The following is an 18,580-nucleotide window of genomic DNA, read 5'->3' as shown; positions in this document are numbered from 1 at the left end:
AAGCATGAAAATAAGCAGAACAGTGCATAATATTGCAAAACAGGATCAGTTTAGAATTCAAGATGAAATAGTCAACTCTGTCCAGTTAAAATATTTCTTCAGTCTTATAACATTGTAAAAAATTCATTCATTGGAGAAAAATGAAATATTATTAAGAACGGGAATCATCAATCTTTTTTACCTCCATTTTCACTTTCAAGCCACGATATTTTTTAAGAGCATTACAACTTTTCATACAAGCTAGAAAGCAGAAGATTTCAGGAAATTCCTCATAAAGGGAGGCATATGAATAAATTTGATGGTATTGCCCTTCAACAAGTATATGCTATTGCTGTATGTACAGTAACATGTTGTGAATCACAGTGTTAATGATAAATTGTTATCAAATTATGTTATATTTCCCCTATTTTCCTATTATTTGTTATTTCCTTTATATGCTGATCTTTTTCTTGTTTTCGTCCCAATATATATGTATATCACTAGCGTACCTATGGGGGGGGAGGGGCAGATAGCCCCCCTGACGAGTCACAAGTGATCTGACGAGCCACCAGTGGCCCCTTCCTTTCTCCTTTGATGTTGAAGGTTGAAGACCTTTTTTTTTTTGGCTTGTCAGTTTTTTTTGGGGTACCAAATTCTTTATTTGTGGTTGAAGACCTTTTTTTTTTTGCTTGTCAAATTTTTGGGCGGACGATTTTGCCCCCCTGTGGAAAATCCTAAGTACGCTACTGATGTATATAAACAGTGTTTATGTTTTGTAATTAATTTTTAAAATTTTCTTGTATCTGTATTAAATTGTGTTATTTTTCAGGTGTACGCCATTTTTACATTGTCAGTAACCCAAGCATCATGGTTGCAATGAATTAATAAAGTATAAATGAAAATAACATTGAAAAAAATCAGTAGACACTGCAGAATTACGATTGTTTTTATAAACCAAAATGGAGTGGAACATCTGAGAAATTCATGGAGGTGTTTCCCCATAGATTGCATTGCCATTGGCAGCCACAAAAACAATCTTCACATTTTGAGTATTAGAGTATACTATTTTCACTAATCCTCGAATGTTTGTTTTTCAGGGGTTTCCCGTCGGGACCAAATTAGGCGAGCAAGAAAGGATAAGTGTGCCCCAAGCCGAGTACACCAAAGGCGAATTCTCGGTAGGCAATTGCTCCGTTTATTTGCCTCTTGTATTTATTTATTTTTTTAAATTAGCTATTGTTGTTCTTCCTTTATCTCTTCTACTATACCTCCTACCTACACTCAATCATATAAACATGTATAAACATGTGTTGTTGTTAATTGATCATCCAACCCTTTGGTAATTTTTTTTTCATCACTTTTTAATACAAGGTCCATCATTCACCCTCTTCCTCTCACTCATCCCTCTCCAACCCAGACCTGCCAACCAGTACGTTTTGGCCATATTTAGTACGTTTTTTCTTTAAAAAATATGTTTTTGTAAAAAAAAAAAAAATTTTTTTTACATAATCATAATTTATTGAGAAAAATCATCTCTTTATGTCTCTATTTCATAAAACTTACACCAATATGATTTTTAGATCAATGTAATTTCTGGTAACTTTAAAAAAAAAATCATTTTGTTAAACCCAGGGTGAGATATATACAGTCATGTTTCACTGGTTTTTTTTCATCTGGAAGAGCAGTGCGCGTTTTAGCTTGAGCGCCGCGATGAGCGAGTGCGCTAGGCATTTTATTATGAGATACAGTTTTATGGGGAAAAGTACATTTTTTTAAATCACAGAATACAGTTTTTCATTCCCAGAGGTTGACAGGTCTGCCACCCCCCCCCCCCCTCCCCTCCTCACTTGGCCATCACCCTCCCTCCAGGAGGCCTTCCTGTAAAGACTGTTTGTATAATTTCCCTTTAACTGCTTTATTTCAACCTACACCCCCCCTTCCCCCTCCTCATAATCCTCGCGCACTCCGCTCCCCCCTCACTATAATCCTCGCCCACTCCGCTCCCCCCTCACTATAATCCTCGCCCACTCCGCTCCCCCCTCCCCCCAAAGAAAAACATTGCTGGTGTGGTAAACCCTTGTAGGGTGATTCCACCTCAGTAAAATGTTGATTTGAATCAATAGAGAAAAGTTAGACAAGCACAATGCTGAAAATTTCATCAAAATCGGATGTAAAATAAGACAGTTATGACATTTCAAAGATTCGCTTATTTTTAACAAAATAGTTATATGAACGAGCCAGTTACATCCAAATGAGAGAGTTGATGATGTCACTCACTATTTCTTTTGTTTTTTATGTGAATTATACAATATTTCAATTTTTTACGAATTTGATGATTAGGACCTCCTTGCCTGAAGCACAAAATGTTAAAATAATGGAATTCCACATGTTCAGGGAGGAATGAAATTAATTTTACGTGACAATGACGAGAAAATCAAAATATTTCATGTAATAAAATACAAAAGAAATAGTGAGTGAGTGATGTCATCAGTTCCCTCATTTGCATACCAACAGAGATGTGCATATAACTGTTTTGTGAAATGAAGCGAAACTTTAAAATGTCATAACTTTCTTATTTTACATCCAATTTTGATGAGATTTTCAGTGTTATGCTTGTTGAAATTTTCTCTTTTTATTCAAATCAAGATTTTTGTTGGGGTGGACTTGTCCTTTAAATGCCTAAGCAGCCCAGTTAAAGCTGATGTAAAAATAATAGCAGGGCCAACTGGGAAAACAGTTTTGGGAACTCAAGTCATTAACATGGGTAAAATTTAATAATAATAATGAGACTTGTAAAGCGCCAAATCCACTCTGTAGAGTGCTCAAGGCGCATAAAGAGCTAAGAGTTCAATAGCAAAGTTTCTTCAGAGGGGCGTTTCATCAATATTTTCGTCCGACAAGTTGTCAGATCTAACAAGTTTCCTGGATTCTGATTGGTTGAGAAGCACTGTTACTATAGTAACTGTCGGATAAAACAGGACTTGTCGGATAAAAGGTCTGACAAGTCCTTTCATGAAACGCTCCCCAGGAAGGCTATTCCAGAAAGTATGCCATTATTATTTTTATCATTATGTTTTTCCATGTAGGCTGTGCGTAAACTGGTGATGCGGTTGCCCCATGGGACCCAGGTCAAACGAGAGGTTGACCTCATGCTTGACAAGTGCTCCGAGACCATGACCCCAATGCACTTTCACCTTCGAGAGGTCATCTTCTCCATGTTTAACAAGGTTTGTTTTACATCTTTTCACTGGACCCTGGGAGTTTTGATTCCAATGGGGAAATTTGCGTGTTATATGGTCAAACTGTGTATGGAGAGTTAGTATTGGAAATACAGCATGACATTTCATAACTAAATTATTGTCACTCTTGGCCAAATGGAGTATTAATAAATCAAGAAAGGATGATTTCTAGCTTCAATTTGATGTATCGATCACATGCATCTCAAAATTTACTGCCTCGATTAGTCCACATCCCTAATTAAACAGTGATATTTACAAGTAAATTCAATTCAATTCATTTTATTCAATCATTTAAAAAATCAATATAGAAACCAAAATATATACAAAATCATACATGAATGTACAGTATAGTTTAAATGATTACGGTGCCCCTAAAAGCAAGAGCTTGATGAGTGGGACACCCAATACATATATTTATATATAATCGTACATAAAAGTGAAAAGGTAACAGTAATAAACACAAACAATACATACGAAAATAAGACGGTAAACCTACAGGGGAGAGGGGGGGGGTCAGGAAAAGGGTGTGGAAATAAATTTTGTGATTAATTGGCATACATAATTACAAGTGAACTTTTGACTTTTATTTTAAATGCAGTAACATTTGTGCTAGATATTACATTGGAAGGGAGGGAATTCCATATTCGAGGACCGGTGGATTTGAATGAATAAAGGGTTGACTGATTGAATGCTACAGGATAATGGAATTTAGAATGGGAACGGGTATTGTATTGATGGTAGTCTTTATATTTTTATATAGATTAATCATATTAAGGGGTGCTAAGTTATGATTTACGTAGTACATTAGAATTGCAATTTGATAAACAATGAATTTTGTGATGCTTACCTTTTCATGCAGCTGAAGACGGCAAAGGGGGAGGAGGTAGATAGCTTGCACCAGCAGAGTTTAGACAACCTCGAGCGCTACATCTACCTTATCCTCTTCAATTCTTACCTGCATATGCACAGATCTACAAACTGGGAGATGCCCTTTCAGTATTGGATGAAAACTGTGAGTAAATTCAATTTCATTTTAGCAGGGGACCATTGCTAACAGAATTGTGTTTAAATGCTGCTCAAAGTGTTAAAACCAAGTTTCACACGCATGCTTCCGATTTGGGGGTTGTAATATTCTGACATCACTTGGTCCACATTTTTTTAAGTGTCTATTTCAGAGCTGCCAAGTAGTACGGATTTTCAGTATTTAGTACTGAAAAATAAGAAAACTGATGGTTTCATGCAAAATACTGATTTCTAAAGTTTCCGTTTTATGTGTTGTCTTATGTGTTGTCTTATGGTATTTCATTGAAAATAGTGATGTCATCATCAAAATACTGATTTTCAGCTTTAAAAATACTGAAATTTTCTTTTTCAGGTTGGCAGCTCTGCTATTTTAATAACTTAGAAATTGAAAAGAAAAGTAAAAAAATACAATTTACTTTGGAGTTTAAATCCAGAAGAGAGTATAAAAAAGAAACAGACATTATCATAAGTTGAATTTGAATTGCTTCTTTGGTCAACTTTCATTTTCATAAAAGAGGAATATGGAAATCCTCACTGGCATTCCATAGAAGTGTGGGATTGATATCTTGTTAATTTTATACCAAATTCATAGAATACTACCCATGTAGAATATTCAGCGATTTAGTTTAGTACCGGTAATGCAAAGAGCTCTCAAAAATTTTAAATGACACAAATTTTTAAAAATGGAACACTGCCCATTAAAGGCAAAAGTTGTTTTATGTATTTATTTCCTTTCTAGAAAACCTTTATATCACTCTCCTCTTGACAAAATGAGTATTATTTGTTAACTGGTGGCATTTTTTACAGGTTGGTTACAAAGTGGGTGCATACGATATCTTGGACCAGCTTTCGTTTGGTGAATTGGACATTGAATCTCGCTTCGGCTCTAGTTCCATGCGGGATAGATGGTGCCGGGAGATTAATCCCAAATCAATCGTCCGAGGTTACATCGTTTGAAACATCCGTCAAGAATTCAAGAAGAGTGCTGGTGGCATGTCTCATGTCTAAGGAATTGACCTGGATTCAGCGTTAAAACAGCCAAATTTGATCTAACTTGTGAACATAATTCTGTAATTTTTGAACAAGACCTCTACCTTTAAAACTGTGCTATTCTCAAAAAGATCTAATTGAATGAAACGGCCAACAGCAACCTCAATGTGTAAAGACTACTTTTCTCAGACTTATAATTTCCATGCCATGTCTTGAAAGACCCAAACTAGTTTGACATTTAATGCATGTAGTTTGGCTGTACTTCAAACAAGTGTCATGTAACAGTTTTATATGCCAATCCCAGCTCTTTAATGCCATGGCTGGTATTCAATTCAGTAGATGAAGGAATTGCATTAATTTTTTTTCAGTATTCCTCTGAAGTAAAATACTTAACCAGCTGTGCTCTTCAATTATCCCTTTAAGCCGAGTATTTTTCTTAAATTTAAGTCAGCCCCATTCCTGGATAACTTATGTCCAGTTTACAAAGGTTCATTTGTACAGTCATACACTGCATAGATGGATACTTACATTGGGCATTATTTGGCTTAGACTTCATGACGTCACCATGGTTATTTTTGAAGGTCGAGTCCATCCCTGAAAAATGTTGATTTGAATAAATAGAGAATAATCAAACTAGCACAATGCTGAAAATTTCATCAAAATTGGATGTAAAATAAGAAAGTTGTGATATTTTAAAGTTTCGCTTATTTTTCTCAAAACAGTTATATGCACAACTCGGTGATATGCAAATGAGAGAGTCGATGATGTCCATCACTCACTATTTCTTTTGTTTTTTATTGTTTGAATTATGCAATATTTCAATTTTTACAGAATTGACAATAATGTAAAACTTGACTGAAGCACATAATGTTAGATGTGAATTCCACAAGTTCAGGGAGGAATAAAACTTGATTTCACATGACAAGGGGGAAAAATAAGAATATTTTATACTTCATATAACAGAATACAAATAAATAGTGTGTTGGTGATGTCATCAGTCCCCTCATTTGCATACCGACCAGGATATGCACATAACTGTCTTATTTTACATCCAAGTTTGATGAAATTTTCAGTGTTATGCTTGTTGGATTTTTTCTCTTTATATTCAAATCAACCTTTTGTTGGGTTGGACTTGCCCTTAAAGTATTTTGCCTTAATTCGGCTTGATAAAGTAAATGGTTAGAAGTGATCCCAATTTTAGTATTTTGCTAAGCCAAGTAATATAAGAAGCAATTTACTGGTGCTCTGAATTGAATACCATACTAGGTCAGTCATTACTAGTCATATAACATTCCTTTAGAATGAAAGGATTGGGAAAGACAGTAGCTTTTGAAAACAACATACTGTATGTGTTTTATAATGGATTCCTTTTCAAACCTCCATGTTTTGCAGTCTTTCTGCTATTCAAATCACAGTTTATATGTTGTATCCAAAATCTTTTTCATTTGAAAAGCAGCCAACAGCGTATGGTTCTTGAGGCTCCCTCTACGCATCCCCACCAGAAATAAAAGGAGCGCACTTTCTCTTGGTTTGAAAACACCACGGGTATACTTTGAGATCAAAGTGGGTGCTACTTTAAAGGTTCTATTTTTCATTTGTGTATTTTTTTGTTGTTGAAAATCAATCATCAGTTCTTGCCTGGGAGAGAAATCAATTGTGCTAGTATTTTAAAGTGTTCAGATGTGGGGAGATAATCAAAACAAACCAAATAGTGAAGGGGTTATATTACCTCTGTTTTTCACTTTGAACAAAGTTAATTATGTTTACTATGTACAAGTGGATACCAATTTATTTAATTGACAGCAGAACTTTTTAAACTGTCTATACCAGTATATGTGTATTCATTTAAATCAGATGCTTATGATGGTTAATTCTCAACTCCATGTATATATGTGTAAATTATGTCTATGAAAAAACTAAATTATACCAAATATCGTCATGGTGTATATAGAAGATATTTCTCATGTGTCAAATATATTTAGAAGCATCAACTCAAAATGTTTGTTGTATTTTTCTCACTCAATGTTTTGTGAATTGTTTGATTTTTTTAGGGGCAAACGTGTTGCTCTGATGTCTGGGAATAATAGAAGTATGTATTCCATGTATACCAAATTTGTAGAAAACGAGTGCCTTTATTATACTACATTGGTATTTGAAAAAAAAACCCACATAAATTCTGCAAGTAGAGCGGGTTGTTAACTCAAGATGATATATTTTGTGCTTTATGTGTTATTGTGTATACTTAACCTTTTTGTGTTGACGTGATGTGTTTTGTGAATTTTGTGGATAAGTGAACAACCATTTTTCAAAAAAATTTTCATTTGCAAGTCTATTTTGGTTTCCGAAAATCAGTATGTCTTGCAATTCATTGCAAATTTGCACTTGGCTGCTACTTACAGCAAGCAGTTAAATCAATTTGCTCTAGTTACACATGATATATCAGTTGTATATTTTCATATAGACAACTGCAGTTAATTTCAAATCTCTAATACCCTCTAAGACTGTACTATTAGAGTAGAAAAAACCCTAATATTTTGTGTGCAGTACGATTCATTCCAATTTAATGAAAAAAGTGGTTTATTAAGCACAGCTTAGGCTGAATTGTTAACCATACTTGATCAACTTTCACATACATTGTTTTTGTTATCAGAGAATTACCCGCAAATGATCATGTTCAATACAATATCAGTTTTTGTCTTTTATTATGTGTTTGCGTATTGATTTTTTTTTTTAATCATGTTGAAAAGATTATTATGTACATGTAGTCCATCCTCCATCAGTGCACTTGGCAATAACAAAATGATATAATGCCATGGTGTATGCACTTTTCATGTCTATAATTCTTAGCTGGTCATTCTTAGATGTGTAATTATTAGGGTGGTTTCAGACCGCCTCGAAGTTCAGCAGTTCCCGGTATTTTGGTAATGTGAAAGCAAACTACTCGTAATTTCCCCGACAGAAAATACCCGCTAAATAGAAGGTACTTGGCGATTACAAGAACTTTTACGGGGATTTTTCCAAGGTTGCAGGTATTTTGGCAATGTGAAAGCAATTTACAGGAACTTTTGACCCAGCGTGTTGGAAGGCTGCTGAGCTAGTGATTTTGAATTTCGCGCCACGCTTGCATGTCAGACCATACTCATGCTCATAACTTCAGGAACTTATCCTGTAGGGTATGTTTCAGGGCGGTGTGAATGCAAGATTAATGGGTATTTTTTAGCCTAAAAAAGTTCTCGTAATTCAACAGGGATTCTTATGATCGAGGCGGTTTGAAACCACGTATTGTTTTAGGGATCCAGACATGAAGTAGTTTGTGTATGTGTACATGTAGTGCTTTGTAACTGAAAGGAAAATGCACTATATTACATGACTACTGTATTGGATGATTCAAAATAGTATTATTGGTATCTAAAATTGGAAGGATTATCCATGTACTTACTTCGACAATGCATCAGTGATGATGTTATTGTCACATGATCTCTTTGTCCGTCTAGAGGTGGTGGTGCTTCTTATAATCTGCCTCCTTTATTCCTATAGATTCTTGCAGAATAAAAAAAAAATGAGAGGCGACGATCAAAGTGGACTTGAGGGAACAATTTATTCTGAACAGGAGCGGATATAGTTAAGCGACTCTTGCCCTGAAGAAAATCTCATCTATATCCAGTGAAGTTTCCTCCACGAATAATGATCACCATCTTCTAGTAATTGTATTTATTACTCCCCCCAACTTGTCAACTCATTAATACATCTTGCCCTCCCAATTTTCTTCATATGATTCTATGTAGTAGAATGAAAATTGTTTTTTATTCTTGTTTAAGGAAAATGATCAGAATGCTCAGTAGTGAGCATATTATTTACTAACAAGCTATACTTACCTATACCATCTCATCAAATTGCTATTCGTTACCCTAACTCGAATAGCCACCGGTAAAAACTCCCCGAAAAAGGCTAACTGCATTCAGGTAGCCTGGGAAACCCGTCACGGAACGAGACCCATAAAACCCGGTCTCCGCATATAAGCCTCCTCTTTCGTAGCCAAGGAGGGGCGAAGTCTGCAGGGGAGGACGGGTGGGGAGTTATAGGTAAGTATAGCTTGTTAGTAAATAATATGCTCACTACTGAGCATTCTGATTTACTACACTGCGCTATACTTACCTATACCATCTCATCAAATTGCTAGAATAGCACGGAAAAAACTGGAGGAGGGGCAGAAATGAGACCCTTTCCAGACATGATATCATAACGATAAAGAAACTGATAGACTATAAAATGGAGCAGTCTCCCAACTGGAGAAGCTACCCTAGGAATGAGGGGTAAAAATAACATCAACCTCATTAATGAAATATATCAACTGGAAATAGTTTAGGAACGATTAGGACAGGACAGAACCGCCGAGGCAAAACCTGTGTCTCGGCTTATAACATCGGATAAGTAATAAGATACAAAGGTATTGGAATTGGTCCAATAGGCTGCCTGGAGAATCTCCTCTATAGAGGTACCCTGAAAAAGCGCCCAAGATGTTGCTATGCCCCGTGTATCGTGGGCTCTAATGGACCCTGATAATATGGCGTCCCCTCCACCTGACTTGATCCCCTGTACTAACCATCGGGAAATTGTAATTGGACTAACAGGGCCGTGAGGTTCTATTGAACTAATGAAAAGTTGGTGGGAAGTGCGAATACATTTAGTCCTATCAATGTACCACTTCAAGGCACGTACAGGACACCATAACCTATCTTCGGAAACTGACGAGAGATTGTTAATGGCTGGAAGAACAATTTCACAAGGTTTAGAGCTTTCTTTTTGATTTTTAGCTAGGAAACCTGGTCTAGGGATCAGGCGGACTCTGCCCTTCTCCCAACGGATATGACCCGGCCTTACCGTGAGTGCATGAAGCAAACTACGTCTTTGACCTGAAGCTATAGCCAACAAGAAGGCTGTTTTAATGGACAGATCAAGGAGGGAGCATTTATGCATGGGTTCAAAGGGGGGTTTCGCCAGGGCCCGAAGGACCCGCGGAAGGTCCCATTTGGGGAAGAGTCTTCGGCGAGGAGGATTCTGTAAGAAAAAGGATCTTGTTAGTCTGGCAAGGACAACTGAATTTGAGATAGTTTCCCCATTAGAGAAGCCTGAATGAATGGCTGCTATGGCTGACCTGTAACCCCTTATGGAGGAGACAGATAAACCTTCATCAAATAGTAGAAGTAAGAAATCTGCTATCTTACCTAAAGAGGCAGAGGTTGGATCAATCTGTAAACTGTCACACCACCGGAAGTATCTCTGGAGTCTAGAATCATAAGTGTTCCTGGTGGAGGATCGCAGGAATCTAGAGGCCATGTCTGCAGCTCTCTCCGAAAGGCCCGCTTTAGTTGCTGATTTCCTGAGATGGGCCAGAGTGTTAGGCAAAGTCTTTCCGGGTTCGGGTAATAAGTGTCCGTCCCGGGTTGTTTTAGGAGGTCCACCAGTGGGGGTAGTCTTTTGGGAGTCCCCACTAGGAGATCTGTAAGTGTTGTGAACCATGGTCTCCTCGGCCACCAAGGTGCGATGAGGAGAACGTAAGCTTCTTCCTTCCTCACTTTCTCCAGCACTTGAGGTATTATGGGAAAGGGCGGAAAGGCGTAACCCAGGATCCCCTTCCAAGGGATTGTTAGGGAGTCTGTCGCAAAGGCTAAGGGATCTTGATGTTTCGTGCAATAAGTCGGGAGCTGCTTGTTCAGGGCTGATGCAAATAAGTCTATCTGAGGCTGGTCGCCCTGACTGAAGATTCTCTCCACTATGGTGAGATTGAGTTGCCATTCTGATGGGAGATAACTTCCCCGAGAGAGGAAGTCTGCAATGTAATTTTCTTTCCCTGGGATGTGGCAAGCCTTTAGGGTTATGTGATTGTTCTGGCACCATGCTAGAATTTCCAATGTTAGGAAGCAAAGAGTAGATGACCTTGTCCCTCCTTCCCTGTTTATGTAGGAGACCACTGTGCTGTTGTCTGATTTTACCAGAATGCACTGGTTGGCAACTTGGGGGAGGAAGGCAAGTAGAGCCAGTTGAACCGCCTTCATTTCTAGAACATTGATATGCTGTGCTGAATCTCTTTCTTGCCATTGGCCGGAGGCTTTGAATTTCCCCATGTGTGCTCCCCAACCCAGCTTTGAAGCATCGGTCGTTAGGGTGAGGTTTGGTTTTGGGTTCTGAGTTTGCTTCCCTTGGTTCAGAAATCGACATGCTGACCACAGATGAATTGCATGCATCATCGCATCTGTCATGGGAACAAGATGGTCCCTGGGGTGAATTCTGGGCCTGAAGTGTCTCAGGAAGTGCAGTTGGAGTGGCCTCATATATGTCGTCTGCACTGCGGGATTAGATCCACTAGGCTTGCTAATAGACCGAGGAAAATTTGCCAAGTTCTGGCTGGCGAGCATGAGTTTGAGTAGAGCTCTGCACCTACTGACTGGATCTTCTTTATTCTGTGAGGGGAAGGGCGAACTATTAAGTTTGGGATGGATATTATCGCCCCTAGAAACTCTGGTGATCTTGTTGGTGTGAACCTTGATTTTTCTTTGTTGATCAGAAAACCTAGATCCGAAGCTAGCTTTCGGACAACGCTTACGTTGTAGGCAAGAGAGGTCCTGGAAGGGCCGAGGAGGAGCCAGTCGTCCAGGTAACAGAAGATAGTAATGCCTCGCCTTCTTAACTCTGCGGCGAGGACTCTCACCAGTCGGGAAAAAATCCTTGGGGCCGGCTTTAGGCCGAACGGAAGGGCTATGAACTGATAACAAACGTCTCCTACTTTGAAGCCCAGAAACTTGCAGGCCTCTGGGGCTATAGGAACATGATAATAAGCGTCTTTGAGGTCTATAGTGACTGCCCATTGATTGGGTTTTATCAGAGGTAGGATGGTTGAAAGGGACTCCATTCTGAATGTTTGATCTGGGAGGAGTTTGTTTATCTTCTTTAGGTTGATTATCATGCGAAAACCCCCGGAGCGTTTCTTTACCAGGAAAACGGGGGAGAGGATGAGGGACTTGTGGTCTGGGACTGTTATGATAGCTCCTTTGTGGAGTAGAGACTGTATTTCTGATTGGAGAGCCTCTCGGCGTGAAGGATCCCTTGGTATGGGGGTCTGTTGTCGAAAATGGGAAGGATGAATTACTCTTGGGAAATTTGGATTGTATCCCGACCTTAGTATCTCTAGAACAAATTTGTCTTTGGTTATCTTTTCCCAGTTCTGTAAGCAAAGAAAAAGTCTTCCCCCTACTGGGACTTGCTGAAGGTGGGGAATGACTAGTGTTTGATTGTCAAAAGTCCCGGTTTTGAGTGGGGGCCCTAAATTCGGTGCGCTGAAAGTGGGCCTGGCGGCCCCGACCTCCACCCCGAGGTTTCCTATGACTTTCCCCGCGGCCCCTTTCAATCCTGGCGTCAACACCAGAGCGAGGGAAGAAGGAGAGGGATGACCCCTTATGTTCATTGTAGGCCTGGGGCTGGGGTCTGGAGCTAGAGCTAGCAAAGGGGGGTCTCTGGGCCTGGCCCTGTCTAGCATTAGCGGTGCCTGGCGGGCTAGGTCTACTCGAAGAGAGCCTATAAAAAGTCTTGTCAGCTGTGGTGCTGGCTGAAATAGACTTATCCAAAACATCTTGAAAATGTCCATGAAATAAGTCCTTACCTTCACAAGGGAGCTTATTGAGCAGTCTTGCTGCCTCTTTTTCAATTTTGAGGGCATCTAAAACTTTGGCTCTTCTTGCCCTCGAGCATAGTAGAGTTGATCTTGCTGCTTGCTCATACTGGAGATCAGCAATCTTTGTGAGTGATTCTAACAATAAGTTTTTGTCACCGGTAGAGACTCCAAGCCGCTCAGCCTCACTAAGAGCGGTTAACAGGCACCCCTGGTACATCGCGAGTCTCATACTGCTCCGGGCGGCCGCGTCCAGCGATGCAAGCTGATAGTCGGCTGAGCGGTAGCTTGAGCTGCGGAGAGGGTTACGGCCCGATCTAGACTTCCTCGCTCCCGCATCCCCGACACGGAAAGCAACGTCCGGGACCGAAGGTGTGCACAAAAAATCCTCAAAGTCTTGAGCGGCAAATCGATAATCCCTCGACACTTCTTTACTGATCGGTTTAAGCCGAGAGTGTTGCTTATCTAGGCCCCGAAAGCAGGATTTATACGGGGCATCCATCTTGATCGCCGGACTAACTTCGTCCGAACGAGTAAGGGACGAGTTCAGGCGGAAGATTGACTTCTCTCGCTCAGTTTCGCTACTAGTATTGTCTTCGGCCCGAAGTTGAGGGCAGTATTTAGTCAAGATCAGGGCTGACTGATGCCTGTTCCCACTAGCCGGAGTATCGCGTTCGTGTAAGTCAGAACTCTCTCGTACCCCCAATGGTGATTGTCCTCGTTCGAATCCCATATGCTGGGCAGCTTGGAGGGAATGCGCGGGGCTGCTATTAGAATTAGATGGTGAGAAATCGCCCCAATCTCTTCTGCGAGATGTAACAGGTCGGTGGTAATCAAATTCCGAATCAGATTCTCCCACAATGGAAAATACTTTTTCTCTACGGCTAATACGAGGCGAGTTATCATTAGCCCCCACTCTGCGACCGTTACGAGGCGATCTAGACCTCTCTCTACGTCTAGAATGAGTCGAGTCTTCATTAGACCGTTGTCTCGGGCGACTTTGTCTATTACTTGCCGGGCTGGCGGTAAGCAAATCCAGAGGGTCGGGGTCTGGAAGGGTCGATGGCGGCGCCCGCTGGGGAAGGGCCGCCTGCAAGGCTTGCAAGATCCAACTACCCGCCTCGGCGGGGTCTGGCAATGAATGGACTGACCTGTCACAATCCTGGGCCAGTCGGCTCTTTTTCTGAATTACAGGGGGTTGTAGTGGGTCAAGACTTTGAGTCTGATTGTCATGAGAACACGAGTGGTCATCGCGAGGCCTCTTCTTGCCCGCCCTATTCTTTGATGAGGAGCTACCCCGATCGGAAGGAGTGTAAACAGTCTCTTCCGATTTATCCATACCCATGTCTACCTCCCGCCTATGGGACTGGGTGTCTGATTGTGTAGAGGTATTAGCCGGCGTTGTCTTGGCCGGGTTATTAGTGTTAGGATTCTTGTTCTTCGGCTTTGTCTTGGCCGCCTTATCATTATTTTTCGGCTTTGTCTTGGCCGAAATATTGACCCTCGGCTTTGTCTTGACCGAGTTATTCTCCCCTTGATTGAGATTTGGGGCGGCTTGGGAATTAATGTTCATGTCAGTTATTTCTTCAGACATCGTGATTCAAAAGAAAAACACTGAAGCGCGGTGGCTAAACGTTTACTCAGCGACGTCGCGGTAACGAAAGAGGAGGCTTATATGCGGAGACCGGGTTTTATGGGTCTCGTTCCGTGACGGGTTTCCCAGGCTACCTGAATGCACTTTTTCGGGGAGTTTTTACCGGTGGCTATTCGAGTTAGGGTAACGAATAGCAATTTGATGAGATGGTATAGGTAAGTATAGCGCAGTGTAGTAAATTATTTCCTTTCACTGTTGGGAATCTGTATAAAATAAAATAATCGTACTTTTAACCATCCCTTATACATAACTTTGCATGATACTGTGAAACTTTGTGACAACTCCCTTTATTGTGATTTAACTATGCTTCAACTTGTATATATTGGATGTTGTTTATTTTCTGATGACGTGAACATGTTTCTATTTGCAGGTCTGTGCTTGTACAGAGACAGAAGCGCATGAACTCATGATCTTTGGGGAAATTCCCCCTGTAAATGTAACAATATAATATTGACTGCTTTAGGGATACATCATCAAACAATGTTGATCAATGTACATGAGTATAGACAAAAGTTATCAATAGCAGTCAGTATTTCTGAAGTATCCATTAAAAAGCTAGTTCTAAATAAATTCCTTGTGCTATTACGATATGTCGGAACTTTTTCATCCTAAACAAATTTTTGCAATTACTTGCACCGAGCAAAATGTAAAATCAATCATGAAAATCAAGCATTCAATCAATTGCTAATACCTCAGTCACACATTTCTTCTACAGCTGTCGTACGGCGAGTCGAAAACCGCCATTTTCATTTTTATTCAAAAAACCTATATGTAGCTCGTACAAAAATGTTAAAACGGCTGTTTTCGACTCACCGTATGGCCGCTGCAGAGCAAATGATGTATACACTATATGATACAAAACCCAGTTTCAGATTGTTAGTAGCGTGTGAAATACATTATTTTGTATAAGAGGTCAAAATTACCAGTGATGATGAGCTATATGGCCTTTTGCTATGCTCACGATCCCACCGCTACCACCAGCAATACTCAATAGACTCTGACAGATGTAGTTAGGTGATTATATTGTCATCATTTTCATCATGTTTTTGGCGTCTGTAAAATTTCCTTATTTTAAAGCTTTTAAAGTACATGTAATCTCTTAAAGTGCCTACTCCAGGCTGAAAATGATATGATTTGAACAGTTGAAGAAAAATCAGACAAACAAAACATTAAAAATTTGAACAAAATTGGACAAGGAATAACAAAGCAATGGCATTTCGAAGATCTGTGAATTTTACTCTATTTATTTAGATGTTTTCAGCCCAAAGTACCCCCTTTAAGGTACAAATAAAGCTATTTTGCTCACTGTTCAGATGCTTGTGCCAGATGAACTTAGCAAGCCAAGAGACTTACCAAGCCAAGAGAATGTTAGAATTCAGTTTACAGTTGGATCTCCACTTCTAAGAATGTTAGTCAGTGATGCTGAACACACTAAAGCAAAAGGAAGTTCAGAGGGGAGGGTTTGTCAATTTCATATTCAATAGCTTACCCCACCAGTGGATCATATGAGTTCATGCTCTTCTGACTCTGTTAACTATCTCCTATCTTAAAGGGGAATGAAACCTTTGGAATAAGTAGGCTTGTGTTGATACAGAAAAATCAAATAATAAGAACAAAGAAAGTTTGAGAAAAATCTGACAAATAATGAGAAAGTTATGAGCATTTGAATATTGCAATCACTAATGCCATGGAGATCCTCCTATTGGCAATGCGGCAAGGATGTGTGATGTCACATGTGAACAACTTTCCCTTTGATGGACTATAAAATACCTTCAAAATGTCTCTTTCAGCTTTTTCTTGTGGTGACACAAACTCTTTATCCATGATGTATTCTTTAAAAATCGGTATTGCATGCCCTCCTATAGAAAGAACACATGATCTACCGACAGATGTGATAAGAGGCAATTTAAGTGAAATATACATGTATACTAATGTAATGGGGAGAGTTGTTCACAAGTGACATCATACATCTTTGTCGCATTGCCAGTTTGAGGATCTCCATTATTAGCATTAGTGATTGCAATATTCAAATGCTCATAACTTTCTCATTATTTGTCCGATTTTTTTCAAACTTTCGTTGATCTGTTTCTTTGATTTTTCTGTTTTCACACAAGCTATCTTGTTCCAAAGGTTTCATTCTCCTCTACATGTAACTTATATACGTAGAGATTCTATGTATGTAGCAATAGCATTGTTTGAAGAATTGCTTGTCGTTCGTTATCCTGCTGGCGGGAATATATTTGGTCGACTGCCTACATGCGTGTCGGTGTACTCAAAAAGAAATACGGAGGGCATATATTTTTTGATATTCGGGACAGATTCAAACTTGTAGAGCTTTTCAAGTGCAGTGCTGTGTGCCCAGCCAGGGATGGAAATAGTGCTATATAGATGTTTCATAAATTATTACTGTGATTCTTATTGTTATTAATATTATTACTATTATTATTGTCATTATTAACTATTGTGTTATTTGCTGATGGATTATTGTAGTGTGCTTTTAATGGTATTAATCTTCAAGACCTTGGAACTGAATATAAAACAGGATGAATTTTATAGAAAGCTTTAACTCTTTGCCCGCCACGTACACTATCCCCCCTGCGCCACATTAAGTTTGGGGTGCCTTATGCATTGTGTGCGAACTGTGACTTGAGTCGTCGTTGGCAGTCCGCTGTATGTGCCGCGAGTCGTCTGTGGCAGGCAAAGAGTTAATACCAGTGCTATCCTAAATTTGTGCTATTTCAACGTCTGAAAATCAGGTTTTGACTTCATATTCACTATTGATGTGACGTTTTCCATGAGGGGAAGGATAAGAAATGAGGACGGCACTTTAGACTATTGTGCTTCTTTCAAGCTGTATACTTGGGTCCCAAAGAGTTGCTATTGATCCGATCAAACTCAACTATATGGAAATCCATCAATGTCATGATATTTTTACAGGAAATTTGCTCATTGTCCACTTGTAAGCAGAGAGGAGCGTACATGTACATGACAGAGGCCGCGAAAGCCGGGGGGGGGGGGGGGGGGGGGAAGGCCCCCCCCCCCCAACTTTTTTCCAAAACTTGAGGTCATTTTGCCTCCGAAGAAGATTCTGCTAGGATCAAAAGCTTAGGCCCCTTTTGACTCTTATTTTTCCAAAACTGTACAAAAACGTAAAAATTACCATATGATTGTGATTTTGTGCATGGTCAGCCCCCCACTTTGAAAATCGTTCCGCGGCCCCTGCATGATTGTCAAGAAAACTATGGAATGTATGAATATACATCACATCCAATAAACATTTTGAGCAAACATGCATTTCAAATGTTGACATTGCTGGCTTTCCATAGTTGTGGTGGATTGGATCTATTGCAACTCTTTGTACGACGGGGCCCTGATCTGCTTTTGTATTTTAAGCTTTTTATTTCTGAATTCATCACCATAAACTGAAGTGATGAAGTATTGACTCTTTTTTTTTCATGTTTGGACTATTGACCTGCAAAGCATCATTGCAAGGTTCTAAGGACAGACACAAATGTGGAGAATCAGATTTCAATAGCTTTTTGTGCAATGATGAATTGTACAGTATTATTTCACATTGTTGTATTTATACATTCAACTTTCCCCCAGATACAAATTTGTATTCCTATTGAACAGGGTTTTCAACAATTGAAATTGGGAAGTATTTGATGACTGTTCGCACAAAGCAAGCTTCACGCATGCATTAACACAGGTAATATATCTAGGCAATCATAAATGAGATGAATTATACATGTGCAATTTTGATTTTGAGACAATATTTTACAGAATAAATGGCTGCTTTTTTAACTGCCAATTATCTTTTTTTCTATATTTTCAATAACCATCAACATCATGATTTAGATGTATTGTTGGTATGTTGGATATGGAAACATTCATCATAGGTCATTGCATGTACGATATGGAAGAATTCAGGATGTCTTGAAAACCCTTTTCTTCAGAAATTAAGTTTTTTTAATTTGCTGTTGAATGCAAGCCTGTAAAAATATATCATTTAAAATTTGTAAGATTGTA

At 39.3% G+C, this 18,580-nt stretch overlaps 1 protein-coding gene across 3 annotated transcripts in view; it reads left to right on the top strand.

The window, feature by feature from the left end:
- Positions 1 to 5,835, top strand: part of LOC121431841 (paladin-like) — a 69,216-nt gene extending 63,381 nt beyond the window's left edge. For all 3 annotated transcript variants that reach the window (XM_041629601.1, XM_041629603.1, XM_041629602.1), the window contains exons 16-19: positions 1,077 to 1,157; positions 3,066 to 3,206; positions 4,078 to 4,230; positions 5,049 to 5,835. In XM_041629601.1, coding sequence (XP_041485535.1) covers positions 1,077 to 1,157; positions 3,066 to 3,206; positions 4,078 to 4,230; positions 5,049 to 5,198 — 525 coding nt within the window. In that variant the 3' untranslated portion in view covers positions 5,199 to 5,835. The remainder of the gene's footprint in view (positions 1 to 1,076; positions 1,158 to 3,065; positions 3,207 to 4,077; positions 4,231 to 5,048) is intronic.
- Positions 5,836 to 18,580: the final 12,745 nt, after the last annotated feature.

The sequence above is a fragment of the Lytechinus variegatus genome, chromosome 18 (genome assembly GCF_018143015.1).
Source record: "Lytechinus variegatus isolate NC3 chromosome 18, Lvar_3.0, whole genome shotgun sequence".
In the NCBI taxonomy this organism is placed as follows: Eukaryota; Metazoa; Echinodermata; class Echinoidea; order Temnopleuroida; family Toxopneustidae; genus Lytechinus; species Lytechinus variegatus.
The sequence above is the reverse complement of the archived record's forward strand: the minus strand, read 5'-3'. Positions and strand labels throughout refer to the sequence as shown.